Raw genomic sequence first — 19,214 nt, 5'->3', positions numbered from 1 at the left:
ATGAATTACATATTTTATATATATATATATATATATATATATATATATATATATATATATATATATATATATATATATATATATATATAATTTCAATGTTAAACTGAATATATATATATAATATTTATATGAATATTTAAATGTTCATATAAAATTTGACATTTTATGTATATTTTAATATATTTGTCATTTTAAATATGTAATGGATTAATAATTTGATTTATAATGTATAATTAATAACCATATTTAATCATATATATATATATATATTACACACACAATTTTAATATAAAATATATTACATATATTAAGTACATACATATAATTACATAAATATAATGATTTAAATATATTTGTAATTTTAAATGTGTAATGGGTTAATTAATTCGTAATGTATAATTCTTAAACATTAAATCATATTAATAATAAATAATTATATATATATATATATATATATATATATATATATATATATATATATATATATATATATATATATATATATATATATATATATATATATATATATATGAAGAGTTTGGTTCCAAAACATGATAAACGCCATTTTCAAAAAATGTAGTTTCCGCCAAAATCAGTATTGTATCTGGTCGGTATTGAAAAGTCATTTATTAATTTTGCGCAAAATGCGATATCCGTCGTGTTATTCTGTCATGTTTTATACCTTTCTTCCCAAAACGCGACAAACGCCAGTCTGCTTTTTCTGCATAACGCGATATATCCGCGATATATAACTTTTATATTGATGGATTAATTGCATTTTGAAAAAAAGTGTCATGGATTTATTGCATTTTAGGAAAAAAATAATATGTTTTTATAATAAAGTTTAAAATAAAAATGTAGATTTGAATTTTTTATGTATTTATTACCAAAAGATGCTATGTGAATGTTTGAAACGGAAAATAAGGGTTTTCATCTTGCCACTTTCTTGGTAAAGAAAACGCCTTTTTACTCAAATTAATCAAAATTGTGTTTTGGAACCAAACTCTTCATATATAGATATACAATATTATTAATGAATAATTATCAATTATATATGTTTTACAAATGAGATATATATGTAATACATTTTATATGAATATTAAATATATATTTGTAATTTTAAATATGTAATTGGTTAATTTGAATAATATAATTTGTATAATAAAGAAATATTTTATATATATATATATATATATATATATATATATATATATATATATATATATATATATATATATATATATATATATAATAAAACACATTGTTCAACCACTAATCTTTCCTTCTGGAGATCTTTGTAATACTTACATTGGGTTTTTACCATAATGTCATATTTTTTCATATAGTGTTTGTCTCTTGCACCTCATTGATGAATGCTACACATCAAATTATACATCACAGCAGGGATACTCAAATTGCATATTTCAGGGACCAAAACGCTGAATGAGTTGGTAAATAAAATGATAGATTATGATAATATTATTTGCTCCTTATTAAACAAAATGTGCAGTAAACAAAAATCATAACAACTAACATGCAAGTCTCACGCCCCAATGGGTAACAGGAACACTCTCATTGTCTGCATTGGATTATCAATGAGGCAATAAAACAGACACTTCTATTGTAAGCGTTTGCAGCAGAGACAGTGCTTCATTGATTATCATGAGAGCAGTATGGTTATGGCATTCAAATTAATTCTCAAAAAATGTCGGCCCACCAAGAAGCCTGTAGGATTTGAGTATCCCTGCATCACAGTGTTCATTTAAATCTCACCAACCAGATCTCTAACATTCATCAGACAGTCATAATTAAGGGCCTTTCAGTCTAAATCAGTTCTGAAATCTGTATCAGTTTCATTCATTTAAATAGGGCTAGTGATTTAAGAGCCGTAAGGGGTGTTCACACTAACGGTGTCCGTTTGCAGTGCATTAAATGGGGTGCTAGTTGCTTTTAGATGCTTCTGCTTGTGTCCTCTGTTGTCTTTCCTCTCTAACCTGGTCCTCCCTGGTGTCCCGTCCCTCCCGGCCCGCCGTGCTGTGTTATAGGTTCAGATAGTCTCCAAAAAAGTGGACTACAGTCACGTGACTTCTCGCTTGGGCTCCAAGGACAATATCAAACATATTCCTGGTGGAGGGAACGTAAGTAACGTTACTGCATGCGGTGTAGTCGTTGTTCAAACAAACACCATCATTCTGTCCATTGTGCCACATGATGCTCTCAGACCCAACAATGAGACGCTTTCTTCACTTATGAACAAATAAGAGCTGCTGATGCTCCGGGAGGAACGCTGCCAAATCCTTTTCCCAAATCCGTTGGTGCTGAGCTGCATTTTCCAAAACAAACCGAATCATGGTGACAGCAGAGGTTTGGGTTCATAATCTTCTCTCACTCTAACTCACCGTGTCGAGCTCAAATCTGCTGCGTCGCTCTCTCTGAAATCTCACCTTTTAGAGATCATCTCTGATGTCAGTCTTTCGTTTTCCCCTTCACCTGGTGTTTAACTTCAGATTCATGCACTGCATGTCACTTGATTTCTGATTTGAGCAGCTTTCATTGGTCGTGTCGGATGATTGTATTTGTTCACAGGTCCAGATTCTCAGCAAGAAGGTTGACTTGAGTAAAGTGACGTCTAAGTGTGGATCCAAAAGCAACATCAAACACAAACCAGGTATGATGAGAGCGTAAAGGAATCGTTTGTCCAAAAATGTCTTCAGATTTTCAGTTCCTTCCCAATCTAAGCTTGTTTTAAACCATTCGTTTGGTGATTTTCTGTAGGTGGAGGGGAAGTCAAGATCGAAAGCCATAAGGTGAACTTTAAGGATAAAGCTCAGTCCAAGGTGGGCTCGATGGATAATGTCAATCATGAGCCTGGTGGTGGGAACGTCAAGGTGAGATTGATGAAGATGCTTCACAAGATCACAGTTAAACCTTGAAGTGAAATCACATCACAAGTAAACAAAGGTGTTAACGAGAAGTCACGTTTTACTGACACTTTACTCATTTTAATTTTAAAAATGTTTTGGTGTTGTTTAGTGTTTAAAGGAGCAATTCACTCAAAAATTATTTGCCCTTTAATAATCTTTCCTGTGTCTCACCCTCATAATATCGGTGGAACTTAAAATATGTTTAACCGAAAATGTTCATGAAGTAATATAAAAATATGATAACAGTTCTGAACAAGCTGCAAATGAGAGGGAGAGAGAGGCCTGATTCACACCCAGATACAACACATTACAGTAATCCATGGCACAAAGGCATGAACAACCTTCTCCTTATCGTCAAAAGACAGGATAGACTTCAATTTAGATATTAATCTAAGATGGAAAAAAATTATTACTTTCAAATTAAAATTTCCTGATAATTTACTCACCCCTATGCCATCCAAGATGTTCATGTCTTTCTTTCTTCAGTCGAAAAGAAATTAAGGTTTTTTGATGAAAACATTCCAGGATTTTTCTCCATATAGTGGACTTCAATGGGCACCAAAAGGTTGAAGGTCAAAATTACAGTTTCAGTGCAGCTTCAAAGAGCTTTAAACGATAACAGACGTGAAATAAGGGTCTTATCTAGTGAAACAAAATGAGCATTTATGGTTAAAACGTATATATATATTTTTTTTTTAGAAAATGAGCATTGTTTTCTCTAGATAAGACCCTTATTCCTCGTCTGGTATCGTTTAAAGCCCTTTTAAAGCTGCACTGAAACTGTCATTTTGACCTTCAACCGTTTGGAGGCCATTGAAGTCCACTATATAGAGAATAATCCTGGAATGTTTTCATCAAAAACCTTCATTTCTTTTCGACTGAAGAAAGAAAGACATGAACATCTTGGATGACATGGGGGTGAGTAAGTTTTCAGGAAATTTTAATTTGAAAGTGAACTAATCCTTTAACAACAGCATTGATTTAAGCTCAGAATCTAAAATGTCACCAAGGTTTCTCACGCTGTACAGTTTTTTTTTTTCCCAGGAAACAACCTCAGGCAGTCATAAACATCCTCTACACACCCCTTATTACCAAATAAAATCACCTCTGTCTTATCCTCATTCAATTGGAGAAAGTTATTCGCCAACCAGCACTTAATCTCAGCCAAACATTCACGCAGGGACTGAATGGCACATTTATGCCCATGTTTCAGTGGCAAATAATCATCCACATACAGATGATAGTGAATCCCAAATTTCCCAAAAATGGAACCTATGGGGAGCATATGAAGGGAAAATAAAATTGGTCCCAGGATAGAACCCTGAGGAACCCCACACACAAGAGGGGCGACAGTAGAAGAATAATCCCCTATACTAACTGAAAAGGAGGAGAAAGTTCAGAGAGAGGAGTTATTTCGCCAGTATTAAGCCAAGACTCAGTGACAAATAAAAAATCTCTTTCATGAGAAAGAAAGAGATCAAATCTTGACTGCATAATTGTTCATAGCGTCGCAAAAAAGTAAACTGTTATTGCACAGCTCTATGTACTTTATTCTTACCTTAAATATATACTATATACTTCACTATACAACTTTACTTGCAAGCATAAAGTACAGTACACTCACATAAATCAATATATATACATAAGCAATAAGGTACGAGAGGCTGTGCTGTATTTTGAAGTCATTGTTATCCCCTTCAGCCGTGACTTATTCACAATACAGCACTAGCCTTGAGTACCTTATTGCTTTTATAAAACCGTTACCACACAGTACAAATATTAAAGCCAGAAATATGTATCAATGAAACTTTCATGAAGTAAACTTTAACTAAAAGCCTTACTTCCACCGGAAAAGTAGTCCCTGACCGTGAACCTCAACAGAAGTTACATTATTACGCCATTAGATGGCGGCAAAGGCTGTCTTTATGAGTGTGTCAGTCAGTAGCGAAGACTTTTATATTGAAAAGACTGAATTGTTGTGAACACGGAACAAGACACAACTGACAGTGCTGTCAGTCAAGGGAAAACCCCTTTTGTTAAAAGGACAAGATATCGCAACAGATGTTTTATGATGAACATAGGACTGACCTGAAGGAAAATATAAATCTGAATGCAGGTAATAAACTCGCTCTCTCAATCTCTTTCTCACAATACTCTTCTACATAATACAGCAAGCTTCAATGAACACTATCACTTGTGAATAAAACACAGATATTGACCAATCAGAATCAAGGACAGGAACTAACCGTTTTATAATATATAGCAAATCTCAGCTGATTGATTGTTTATATCAGCTCAAAATGCAACTATATTGTCGTCCAGCTCTAATCTGATAAATGCAACTATAAGGCATGAAGATATTAAGATATTATAAACATTAACATCAGTTTCAAAGCAGCTTTACAGAAAATCATGAAGTCAGATGATATATTTATTCAGGTTCACATTCGGCTAAAAGTCAGTTTTGCTCAAACACAAGGGAGATTGAATAACATTTAGTAACATAGAATTGTTATTTTTGGGTGAACTGGTCCTTTAAAGCTGTGTTTTATTATATATCAGTGGTAAGTACAGTAATCAAATGAAACATTACGCTTGCATGGAAAGTTTTAAACATTAATGTCCTTGATCATGTTATTTTTCATGTTTTTATTTGTTTTAAGTCCATGTGTTTTTACCGTGTTCATTCCAACCTCAAAATAATCACTTATTAAATATATATTATGCTTAGTTTCTCTGGTATGTTATGCAACAGGAAGCTGTTAGGAGTAAAAGACTGAAAGCCTGTGATTTAAAAAGGGAATGATGGTTAGGGACAGCTAGGGTTTTCATTCCCCCAAACTCTTACCGGTGGCTTCATGTCTGAAAGCTTCAGGCGACTGTGATTGTGATGTCACCTGCCCCTCAGCCTATGGCCATCCATTTCAGTCACATGACCACTCGCTGCACTCATTATTGTTTTAAATTTGTACCCATCATCCACAACAAACACGTTTTTTTTAAACTTTAACATATACATTTACTGAGAATTTTAGAAACAATGTGAATTTTAGTCTTTTGGCTACATCTGTAATTAATATTAAACTACTTTTAATTGAGCATAAAAACCATTACATTTTATTTTTAAATTCAGCATCTATTAACTGAAGTTTATAATTATTGAACAATTGTAATATTTCGGTTCTCATGCACATAATTATAATTAAAAATACATGCATTTTAATGATTGACAGCCATATCCATTTGCATGGGATTCTATTCATTGCCATTCAATCATCCTCTTAATTATAAGTTATGTCGAAATTATATTAAGTTATGTGGTTAAGTCAGTTTCACATGATAGTCAACTGATTTTTATATATATATATATATATATATATATATATATATATATATATATATATATATATATATATATATATATATATATATATATATTCACTAAGTTATTTAGTCATTACGTTTCTGTCATGATTTTATTGATTACTCTGTTTTAGTAGTTTAATGTTTTGCTTTGTTCTCTGCATGGATATACAGTACCAGTCTAGTGTTTCATTTTAGAATAATACTATAAGAAATGTAGTTACCAAAACATTTAGGACGCTCAACCAGTCTAATTCATTTAATTGTGTAAAGCTACAGAACTAATTTCAATCATTTAAGTCAGAAGATCTTAAGAAACATAAATTTGATCCAGTGCATCCAAACTGGTACTGTATGTCAGCCATATTGCCTCACCATGTAAGGTTTTGATTTATATTGTGTTCAAGCACACACTCCTGGTTCTGCGTCCATCACCATTTCACCCTCATCTTTCCTATTGACGCCCTGCTGTGTGTTTCTAGGCTGAGGGGGCGCAGGAGACTGCTGAGGGTAGCGGAGCTCCCTCTAGTGGTGTCTCGGCCACCCAGCCATCAGCCGGCCCTGCCCAGGAGAATGGGCTGAAGGAGGGCGCCCCCTGCAGGAGTGACGAGCTCCGGGACCCGCAGGGCCTGGACTCGCTCATCCCTGAAACAAGTAAGTTTGTGTGTAACCCAGCGCCCCGGCCGAAGCCCCGTCAGACTAGAGTTCCTTTAGAACTGTCTGTACTGTAGAACTCGACAATTCCATATCCAGATTCCAAGATTCCATTCCTCTCATTTACACCTACATATTATTTGTTTTTCCATCATTTCATACACACTATTAGTTTTTTTCTTTTTTTGGCTTTAGTTCTTAATTTTAAGCAGCATGTAAATTGTGTTATTTCATTGTCTGGTTTATTAGTGTACGAGAGGTCGACCGATTATGAATTCACAACCAGTAAAAAGCAGATGATTAATTGGCTAATAGTTTTTATTTATCAAAATATTAAATAAAAATATTGAATGTAAGTTAATCATAATATTGAATAAAACATTGAATAACATTTTTTTTTTAAGTAAAATCAAAATATTGAATAGAAACATTGAATGTTTTAATTCAAATCAAAATATTAAAAACATCATACAATGTTTATTTAATATTATGATTTTACTTTAAACATGTTATTCAGTATTTTTAAGTAAAATCAAAAAATGTAATAATAATATATTATTAAAAAAAACTAAATATTGAAAAACATTGAATATAACATTTTACTTTAAGTTAAATATTAAATATTCAAATAAAAATATTACATTAAATATTGAATGTAAAATATTATTTTAAAAGCAAAATCAAAATATTGAATAAAACATTGAATAACATTTTAATTAAAATCAAAATATGAAATAAAAATATTGAATAACATTTTCCAAGTAAAATCAAAATATTGAATAAAATTTGAGTAACATTTTTAAAGCAAAATGAAAATAAAGAATAAAAACATTGAATATAACATTTTACTTTAAGTGAAATCAAAATATAACAAAAACATTGAATGTAAAATGTTATTTTGAAAAAGCAAAATCAAAATATTGAATAAAACATTAAATAATGTTTTAATTCAAATCAAAATATTAAATAAAACATCATACAATGTTTATTTAATATTATTTTACTTTAAAAATGTTATACATTATTTTTAAGTAAAATAAAAACATTGAATAATATATGATTAAAAAACGAAATATTGAAAAACATTGAATATAACATTTTACTTTAAGTTAAATATTAAATATTCAATCAAAATATTACATAGAAATATTGAATGTAAAACATTATTTTAAAAGCAAAATCAAAATATTGAATAAAACATTGAATAACATTTTAATTAAAATCAAAATATGAAATAAAAAATATTGAATAACATTTTCCAAGTAAAATCAAAATATTGAATAAAATTTGAGTAACATTTTTAAAGCAAAATGAAAATAAAGAATAAAATCATTGACTATAACATTTTACTTTAAGTGAAATCAAAATATAACAAAAACATTGAAAATTGAACATTGAAGTAAAAATAAAAATGATGAATAAAACATTAACTTAATGTTTTAAGTACCATTTGTTCAAAATTAAATCCCAATTGTTATTTGAACAGCAAGTCATCGGTGTAGATTCATAATTCGGTCGACCTCTGTGCTGAATGGATGTTTTTAAAGTGCAGTTCTCTGATCACCAAACCGTCTTGACCTCTTCTTATTTTTCAGGCATCTAACTCGACTTTTTGCTATCACTTTGCCCTTTTCATTTCAACCCCCGACCACTTCCTCTCCTCCCCTTGTTTATGTCCTGTCCCTCCTCTGTCCTGTCTTTCTCCAACTCTGTGATGCAGATTGAGTCTTTCAAGCTAAATTTCCGCGAGAACGCCCGCTCTCGCACGGACCACGGCGCCGACATCATCACCTGGCCCGTCTCGGGTGACAGCCCTGTCCACCTGCTCCGCAGCAGCGTCTCGCTCAACGACTCCCTCGCGGCCGCCGGCATCCCTCGCTCCCACACCACCCCGGCCCTCATCTCCTCCCAAGAACAAGAAAGCGACGCCGGCTCGCTCACCCAACTCCAGACGTGATTCTTTCTTTTCATTGGCCCGCTGCTCTCTAAACCCCGCCTCCTACCATTGCTAAGACTCATATGATTGGTGTGCTCTTTGTTGACGTTCTTGAACGTGATTCCTGATTTGTTCACCAGGAAACGCAAAAAAATGACCATAATTGAAGTGGATTGGGAGCGAAATACTCGCCCTGAGAGTCTGTAAACTCTGTCGGTAACAGTCTGGATGGGGTTTGCTGAGATTACACTTAGACATGGCTAAACTCATACCTAATAATCACCACACCTGCTACGTCACTTGTAGTAGAGCATGAATCTAGTTTAGTTGCTTTCGTTTCTTTTTTTATCTGTAACTGTCAACTCGGTATTCATAATCATGATGTAGCCGTTCATCTGATCATCACATACAAACATCTGGATCCATCTGGACATCATCTCTAGCTGCCTTCAAGTCCTCCTGGGAAGTTCGTACTTATGAATCTTACATAAAATGCAGTTCAAATATCAAATATCCATCCGATATTCTAGATGATGGGTTAAAAAATCATGCTTTTTTAATTTTCCGACAAAACCAAGAAGCCTCTTCTAGTGCCAAAGCAACCAAATGAAGAGCAAAGAATGTGCAATTGATACATGTTATTAGAGCATGATGGGAAATGTAGTTTGGTTGCATGAAGCTTTAAGCCACGGGCACGCTATACTTTGAGCGTGCAAAAATTGAAAACGGTCTTAATCATTTTTAAAAACATAATCCAACATCTAAAATGTAAAACAAAAAACAATATACTCAACTTTATTGCAGATTTAAAGGTGCAGTGTGTAATATTTAGGAGGATCTATTGACAGAAATGCAATATAATATACATAACTATGTTTTCAGTGGTGTATAAAGATGTTACATAATGAACAGTTATGTTTTTATTACCATTATTTATATACACCGCTGGTCCTCTTACATCAAAGTCGCCATTTTGTGCCACCATGTTTCTACAGTAGCCCTAAATGGACAAACTGCTCTATAGAGTGCGTTTGCTTGACTGTCTCCTCTCTGCTGTCTCAGACGACGACATCTTTGTCCTGTGATGGCCACCGTAGCTTCACCTTGTGCTTTGAAAGGGAACAGTGGACTGAGCTGTTAGTTGCAATTCACAACCTCACCACTAGATGTCACTAATATTTACACACTGAACCTTTAAAGTTTGTGTTCTTTTAATTCAGCTCAAAGTTCACGCCAAGATGTCGGTCTTCTATTGGTCACAGAGTAGAGCAAAATTTATTTGTAATATTTTCTGGCCAGCAGTAGACTAAATTAATAACTAAAAGGTACAATATTCAAATGGCTAAAAACAGCTATGACTCTAAAGTTTCCTGACATACGAGATCGTGATGCCGTTCGTCTCGTAAGCACGATCATTCCCACGTGATTTGAAGGCAGCATCATTCAGCAGCATACAGGGCTGTCATGTGACCCTGTCATGTGGTCCTCCACCTTTGACCTCCAGTAGAGCTGAAACTGAATCACATAGGCTATCTAAACTCTATTTCGTGATGGTGTGTTTGAGTGAATACTGTAGCAATGAACTGTGTTGTTAAACGGTTTATTTTAACTCTTCGTATCCTTTCGTTTTATTTTCGTGACCAGCGGATGTTTTCCTCGTTATTGTAAAGCAATATAACGGTCTCCTACAATGCCTATAAGACATTAAACTCTACGTACACGCACAGTAAACCACGCTCATAGTGTCGAACGCAGCTCCAGACGGTTCGTGAAAGTGAAGAGGGTCTGAAGGCGGACAAGTAAAGGAAGATACCCTTGTGAAAAAGAATCTTAACAGTGTATGTATATATATATATATATATATAATATATATATATATATACTTACTTTATGGTAATATTAATGAAATTAAATGACACTTAAGTGTACTTAAAAAGAGTGACCGTTTCTTAACACACTTAAGTATGTATTAATAAGTTGTTTTAATAAGCTTTGCCGGTCTTTAAAGAAGTTTGATTATTTTGAACACACTAAAGCACATGTGAAGTACTTGATTATAATTATAACTTTAACCTTATTTCAAAGACAATACACAGTAAAATCCCCAGAGTTAAATCAGCTCTGCTCAGAGTACATATGGTCCCTCTCTAAATAGTGTTAAAATAACACTGAAGCAGAGTTAAAGTTAATGAGATTATTAAGCAATTAATTAAGTGATGATTGTGCATTAGTGATGAACACCTGCTGTTAACAAGCAGAATCACTGAAGAAAAGAGAAACACAAGAACTACAGCTGACTTCAGCCACAGCCTGCTTGTTAACAGCAGGTGTTCATCACTAATGCACAATCGTCACTTAATTAATTGCTTAATAATCTCATTAACTTTAACTCTGCTTCAGTGTTATGTTAACACTATTTAGAGAGGGACCATATGTACTCTGAGCAGAGTTGATTTAACTCTGGAGATTTTGCTGTCTACCAAGTAACTACATATAAAGATGTACTTAAGTCCCACTTAAGTGGGTCAAAAAAGCACTAAGTTCAACTAACTGCATTTAAAATAATCTTCAGTTAACATGCAATTTAGGGTGTCTGAAAATATATTTAGTTTGCACTTATTGTAAGTATGTTATTTTGGTAATAAAGAATACTTAAGTGTGCTTCTTTTTCACAAAGGTATTGAATCGCACAGATGTATTTAAGTGATTTAAAGAGGGGTTTCTGTCAGCGACGAATTGTGTTGATGTTTTGGCATCGTATACAGTAGGTTTGGTGTGTTTTTACATGGAAATGAAGGGCCTGGTGCCGAGTTTGTGCCTGGTACCGATAGAATCTTCTAATTCCCTGCCTTTGACGAGCGCAAAGACAGAATGTCACAGCTTGAAACCTTTTACGTACTTTTAATAGTTGCTTTATGAGAAACCAGTGAAATTGTGAGTGAGTCTGGTTGTGGTTTTAATATTATTGCATACGTTTCTGCAGGCCTTTTTTTAACTTTGCATCATGTGAGTCGAAAGGTTTTGATGGTGGAGCTTGTAGCTTATTTCTCTTGTAGCATTTTCAGTTGATCTTTTTGAGGTTGCACGTCAGCCGTGAGCAGTATGGAGGTTGGAGGGACGTTCTTCAGCTTGCTTTCCGTTTTATGACAAATTATGAAGCTTTGTTGCATATATTCTCGTCAGACCTCTTTAATCCCAGAACATGCAGAGCAATAAGACTGTCAATATGACAGAGCCCAGATTTTGACATTTAGAAATCTACATCATGCATGACAGCGTAAAGCATTAAGATCAAGACATATTGTGTGATTGGTTGAAATAATTGGCAAATGCATGACCTTGTTAGAAAACTTAAGATTTTTATATCATTTTAGATATCGAATACACATAGAACAGTGTAATTTCATGATGCATTTGCATTTTAAAGATAATAATTCACATATAAATTGGGAAAATGCCCAAACAATGGTTACGTTAATTTACTATTCAATGATTTTGGGCAATAATGGATATTATTTATACACTCAAAAAAAAAAATGCTCATTTCAACCCATTTTTGTTTTAAATATGGACAGAAATAACGTTTTTAAACCCAACCTTTGGGTTTATCCATATGTGACCCAACCATGGGTTGAAACCACCCAGCTTTTTTTTTTTAGAGTGTAGTCTTTTTTTCTTTCCAAGAAATGAGAGGTGTGTAAATATTAGTATTTGAGCTGTGTTCAGCTTTTGAACACTATGGTTTTGCTTTAAAGGCCCTTTAGTCTTTCAGGACAGTAATAATGTTTAAAAGGTCGCATTTGAATCGGTTACCTGTGCCTGAATGAACCCCGAGAACAATCACATTTATATCATCTTTACATGTATTTGCAGTTGGTCTCCCATTGATTGCTATCTCTGTAAATGCATTTAATATTGGCACAAAAGCGAAAGCAATGATAAATGGTCAAAGAAAGTGAGGGTTGATATTATGCACCTTTAATGGCTAATGTTCATGTTATTATTGCCATTTTGGCCCTGCGTTTTTTCCAGTGAAAAAGGCAGAGATTACTATTAAAGCACATGTATTTGGCCGCCGTGTCTTTAATGTTGTGGCTAGCTTGCTAGAGCTTATGCCCAGATGATGCCAGGTGGGTCATGTCCAGATGGGCATCGATATTTAGCCCGCGTCCTCTTAACGTCTACTAATAATGTTGATGAATCTCACATAACCCCTTGTGTTTCTATGAATCTTAGTCTTACAAGAAATTCTGAATAACACTGTCAGAACTAAAATGGGGGGTTGCATTGAATGTGTTTCAATTGCACAGATTTTATTGTGCCATGAAGGACCAGGGCATCCTGTTAAATCAGGGAGAGGAGAGGTCCAATTATTGTTGTTGTTGTTATGGTGATGATGATTTTTTCTTTTCTTTTCTTTTTATTATCTGGGAGTAATCTGGGAGAGATGTTGCCCTGGAACAAAAAGATGTACAACCCTAAAGTAACATGGAAGCTAAAGAAACATGACATTAATGTGCAGTAGATTTGGTTTCTTTTTGTGATGCAGTAAGAAGCTGTAAGCTGATACGAATAGATCATTCAGAGAGCAGAAACCAGGTGAGACTGTTTGCCAGACTCTCATCATTTGCAAGGTTTTTGTTGGTTTGTTTTCCTTTTGTTTTTGAGTTTTTCCATGAAAATTGAATTTCATTATATTTTTGGTTTGAATGAGGTGTTTATTGTGGTTAATTGTTAACTATGATGTGATTATTAAACATTAAATAAAATAAAGTGTTTAAAACCTTCTGTTGGTGGTGTTTGTTAATATATTAAAGTAAAATACATCTAGATTTTTTGGCACAACATGCTTCTCAAAAACATTAGTTTTAAGATGATTATTAGTTTCTTTTATGGATTTTTAATTTTAGATTTCTGAACATTCATTTTGCTTTTTACATTTATATTCTCTGCTTAACTGCAGTGTGCCAAGGAAAAAGGCTGAATATTAATTTATTTTTTAGAAGTTAACTGATAATTATTCATTCATTAATAATTATCCATTATATTATTTTTGAGAACTACATACTAGTTTTTCATCTTGGTACGGAAGCCCTGAACCGCATGGTGAAAAAAAAAAAAAAAAAAAAAAACTTGTTTGGAAGGGGAAAAAAAAAACGAAACTTATCTCGTTATTTCGACATATTAAGTCGTTATTTCAACATAATAAGTCGTTATAACGACATAATATCTCGTTATTTCAACATAAGTTGTTATAACGACATTTCTCGTTATCTCAAGATATTAAGTCGTTATAACGACATATCTCGTTGTTTCAACATAAGTCATTATTTCAAGATATTAAGTTGTTATAATGACATATCTCGTTATTTCAAGATATTAAGTCGTTATAACAACACAATATCTCGTTATTTCAACATAATAAGTTGTTATAACGACATAATATCTCGTTATTTCAACATAAGTCGTTATAACAACATAATATCTCGTTATTTCAACATAAGTTGTTATAACGACATATCTCGTTATCTCAAGATATTAAGTCGTTATAACGACATAATATCTCGTTATTTCAAGATATTAAGTAGTTATAACGACATATCTCATTATTTCAAGATATTAAGTTGTTATAACGACATAATATCTTGTTATTTCAAGATATTAAGTTGCTATAACGACATATCTTGTTATTTCAACATAAGTCGTTATAACAACACAATATCTCGTTATTTCAACATAATAAGTTGTTATAACGACATAATATCTCGTTATTTCAACATAAGTTGTTATAACGACATATCTCGTTGTTTCAACATAAGTCGTTATTTCAATATATTAAGTTGTTATAATGACATATCTCGTTATTTCAAGATATTAAGTTGTTATAACGACATAATATCTCGTTATTTCAAGATATTAAGTTGCTATAACGACATATCTCGTTATTTCAACATAAGTCGTTATAACAACACAATATCTCGTTATTTCAACATAATAAGTTGTTATAACGACATAATATCTCGTTATTTCAACATAAGTCGTTATTTCAAGATATTAAGTTGTTATAATGACATATCTCGTTATTTCAAGATATTAAGTTGTTATAACGACATAATATCTCGTTATTTCAAGATATTAAGTTGTTATAACGACATATCTCATTATTTCAAGATATTAAGTTGTTATAACGACATAATATCTCGTTATTTCAAGATATTAAGTTGCTATAACGACATATCTCGTTATTTCAACATAAGTCGTTATAACAACACAATATCTCGTTATTTCAACATAATAAGTTGTTATAACGACATAATATCTCGTTATTTCAACATAAGTTGTTATAACGACATATCTCGTTGTTTCAACATAAGTCTTTATTTCAAGATATTAAGTTGTTATGACATATCTCGTTATTTCAAGATATTAAGTTGTTATAACGACATAATATCTCGTTATTTCAAGATATTAAGTTGTTATAACGACATAATATCTCGTTATTTCAAGATATTAAGTTGCTATAACGACATATCTCGTTATTTCAACATAAGTCGTTATAACAACACAATATCTCGTTATTTCAACATAAGTTGTTATAACGACATAATATCTTGTTATCTCAACATAAGTCGTTATTTCAAGATATTAAGTTGTTATAATGACATATCTCGTTATTTCAAGATATTAAGTTGTTATAACGACATAATATCTCGTTATTTCAAGATATTAAGTTGCTATAACGACATATCTCGTTATTTCAACAAGTCGTTATAACAACATAATATCTCGTTATTTCAATATAAGTCGTTATAACAACATAATATCTCGTTATTTCAACATAATAAGTTGTTATAACGACATAATACCTCTTCATTGTCTGTCAAGTATGATAAAGGACAGTCATTCATCAATGTCTTCAGTGGCGCAATGCTAAAGTATTGGATCGCGACTCTAGCTTTTACTGCGATCGTTATAACGACTTAATATCTTGAAATAACGAGATATTATGTTGTTATAACGACTTATTATGTTGAAATAATGAGAAGTTTTCGTTTTGTTTTTTTTCCTCCCCACCAAGTTTTTTTTTTTTTTTTTTTTTTTTTTTTACCATGCGGTTCAGGGATTCTGTATCTTGGAAAAGTTGCCAGTGATGAAATAAAAAGGCAATGATCACTGTTTGGGTTTATTTAATCCAGTGTAAATTAATATTTCCGTTTCATTTGATGTTTTCAGGTTAATAATATCCTGCACTATGAACAAACAGATGTTTATCATTTTAGGGTAGTTGTGTACCCTCACCGCCAACACACATTTATGTCCATTTTGCATAATAGCTCCCCTTTAAAACAATAGAAAGGAGCATTAATAGAAATAGGTAATGAATTCAAGCTAGGAGTAATGTAAAAAAAAAAAGCCCAAGTTGGTCAATTACTCCTGAAGAGCAAGCCATATCCAATATATGACCATGTTTATATGTCAGAAAGTTTACATATTGAATAAATAGAACATTCTAACAGTCATAATGCTGGACAGATTGCAATAGCGTCAGAAAGTTAATAAATGTCAGAAGGAATGAATACGGTAGTACTTTATTTTACAGTCCTGTTAAACATGTTCAAAGTATGTGCTGCTTATAGTGATTGGGTTCTAACCCTTGAACCTAACCTTAACCTATGTATTCACTTTATATTACCCAGTACTTTCTTAGGTAAGAATATTGCAAGTACATAAGTGCACGTACTATAAAATAAAGTGCAACCTTTAACACTAGAACTGGTAAAAACCATTAAGTTTAAATGCCAAACATTCAATTGTTGAAAAGCAAGTTAATGTGACTTCAGTGGCTGCAACATCAGATCAATAAATGACAGCAAGACCTCCACTAGTGGATCACAGCACACGTATTAAAATATTAATAATCATTAAGCTGATGCCACGTTTCAAAAAGGCAGAAAATGTGGACTTTGTCTACAAAAATGTTACAAATTGAACCCACTTTATTGTTTTATGGAGCCTTTTGAACCCACTTTATCGTTTAAGGCAGAAACCTCGACTAGATGCAGTAGACTTCTGAAGATAGAAAAGGTAAGTGAAACTGATACCACTGAGTTTATACCAGCACTTTAGAATACTGATCCTTCATTAATGAATAACTACACAGGATGCACAAATGAATAATGCATTATTAACACTCTAGTAACTACTATTAACTAACAATAAACTCTGATTAATGAATTAGTAAGTAATAGTGCTCAGCTGAAGGTAGTAGCTCACTATTAACTAATCTACTACTATATCCGGGTTCATAATTAATGAGAATAATTCATAATGTGTAATTAATTCTAAAGTGAATGTCTTGGTAACCCATTAGTAATGACTAAAGTATTACCAAATCCTTCAGAAGGAATTACTAATCATTTGGATCAGTATTCTAAAGTGAGAAACATGATAACTCTCTAGAAACTATAAGTCACTATAAACTTTTGAGGTTTTTGTAATAACGCAAGAGTTACTATATAACTCTAAAGTACCTACATATTTGGATCAGTATTCTCAAGTGAAGATCATAGTAACCCACTAGTAATTACTCAAGTGTTACCAAATATATCATAAGGAATTACTGTACAAAAACATCAAAAGTTCACAAAGACTTCAGTAGTTACTAGAGAGTTATCATGTTTCTCACTTTAGAATACTGATCCAAATAATAGTAATTCCTTCATTACTAATGGGTTACCAAGACCTTTACTTTAGAATTAATTATACATGTTAATTATGAACCTGTATATAGTTCTCTGGGTGGTATGAAAAAACAGTAGTTACTGATTAGTTAATAGTGAACTACCACCTTCAGCTGAGCACTATTACTTAGTAATTCATTCATCAGAGTTTATTGTTAGTTAATAGTAGTTACTAGAGTGTTAATAATGCATTACTCATTTGTGCATCCTGTGTAGTTATTCATTAATGAAGGATCAGTATTCTAAAGTGTTACCAGTGTCTTTAAATAAAGCAACATGCAGCATAACATCAGTGTTTCTCTTTAGCATAATGGTGACCCTCAAACTGAATTAATTCAACTGATAGATCTCTCATATCAACTTGTACAAAAACACATAAAACACTTGAGTTCAATATTTACTCTCCTTATCCTTATTTGTTTAAAAGCAGTGATAGAGTCGAGAGCTTGGGAGGGGGCGGAGAGCACAAGCAATTAAAGGGCCAGCAGCCTGAATCGGCGCATTTATAATGATGCCCCAAAATTAGGCAGTTAAAAAGTTAATTAAAAAAAATCTATGGGGTATTTTGAGCTGAAACTTCAGACACATTCAGGGGACACCTTAGACTTATATTACATCTTGTAAAAAAAACGTTCGATGGCACCTTTAAAACAAACTTCGGTGACACTTTACTTGAAGGGGTGTGCATAAGACTGACATGACACCTTCATAATCATGATATGACACGTGTCATGAATATGAAGGAGGTTTTATGCATGTTTATGACAACTGTCATTAAGTGTCATTTGCTCAATTATGTAATTTTTAATGCAAAGATGACATTGTTTGAGATGTCTTTGTCATGACAACTTGACATTAGCAAAACATCATAACCTGTCATAAACATGACATAGCAGATTAATTATCAAACTTAAACAACTACTTGGCTTTATGGGTTAACATTACATTACATTATTTTGGTAACACTTCAGTATAGGGAACACATATATAAATGATTAACTATGACTTTTCCTTCAATAAACTCTTAATTTACTGCTTATTATAGTTAATTGTTAGGTTTAGGTATTGGGTAGGATTAAGAATCTAGAATAAGGTCATGCAGAACAAAGCATTAATATGTGCTTTATAAGTACTATTAAATAGCCAATATTTTAGCCATATTAATGCTAATAGTAATAAGCAACTAGTTAAAAGACCCTAAAATAAAGTGTTACCATTATTTTATAACAGTGTCATCTTCTTTACGAAATTTGAAATGGTCTATTATCTGACCTTCTGTTGGAGGAAACTTAAAAAAAAAAAAAAAAAAAAACATGAAATTAAAAATAGTCATGACGCTGTTATAAAATTATTTGTCAGAGTAGTGTCACTTAATGACATTTTAATGACAAGTTCAATTTGTACCACTGTACTTGAGCTCAAGATACATATTCATGACACTATTATAATGGCCTCATGACAGCCAATGTCAAAACCAACCACATGACAGTTTAATGCAATGTTAACTCATAAAGCTAAATGATGTCAAGTTGTCATGACAAAGACACTGACAGGTTATGATGTGTTGGTTTATTTCAAGTTGTCATAACTCGGACA

General features: G+C 32.5%; 1 protein-coding gene across 7 annotated transcripts in view; it reads left to right on the top strand.

Moving 5' to 3' along the window:
- Window positions 1–8,801, top strand: part of LOC137014433 (microtubule-associated protein 4) — a 77,438-nt gene extending 68,637 nt beyond the window's left edge. For 4 of the 7 annotated variants that reach the window (XM_067378736.1, XM_067378742.1, XM_067378741.1 and 1 more), the window contains 5 exons: window positions 2,046–2,138; window positions 2,587–2,668; window positions 2,776–2,888; window positions 6,770–6,941; window positions 8,537–8,676. In XM_067378736.1, coding sequence (XP_067234837.1) covers window positions 2,046–2,138; window positions 2,587–2,668; window positions 2,776–2,888; window positions 6,770–6,941; window positions 8,537–8,544 — 468 coding nt within the window. In that variant the 3' untranslated portion in view covers window positions 8,545–8,676. Of the gene's footprint in view, window positions 1–2,045; window positions 2,139–2,586; window positions 2,669–2,775; window positions 2,889–6,769; window positions 6,942–8,536 lie in introns of all 7 variants that reach the window. The other 3 variants (XM_067378740.1, XM_067378739.1, XM_067378737.1) reach the window with 2 other exon arrangements.
- The last annotated feature ends 10,413 nt before the right edge of the window (window positions 8,802–19,214 follow it).

This window comes from Chanodichthys erythropterus, chromosome 23, assembly GCF_024489055.1.
Source record: "Chanodichthys erythropterus isolate Z2021 chromosome 23, ASM2448905v1, whole genome shotgun sequence".
NCBI classification, from domain to species: Eukaryota; Metazoa; Chordata; class Actinopteri; order Cypriniformes; family Xenocyprididae; genus Chanodichthys; species Chanodichthys erythropterus.
Note: the sequence above shows the minus strand (reverse complement) of the source record. Positions and strands in the feature narration are given on the sequence as shown.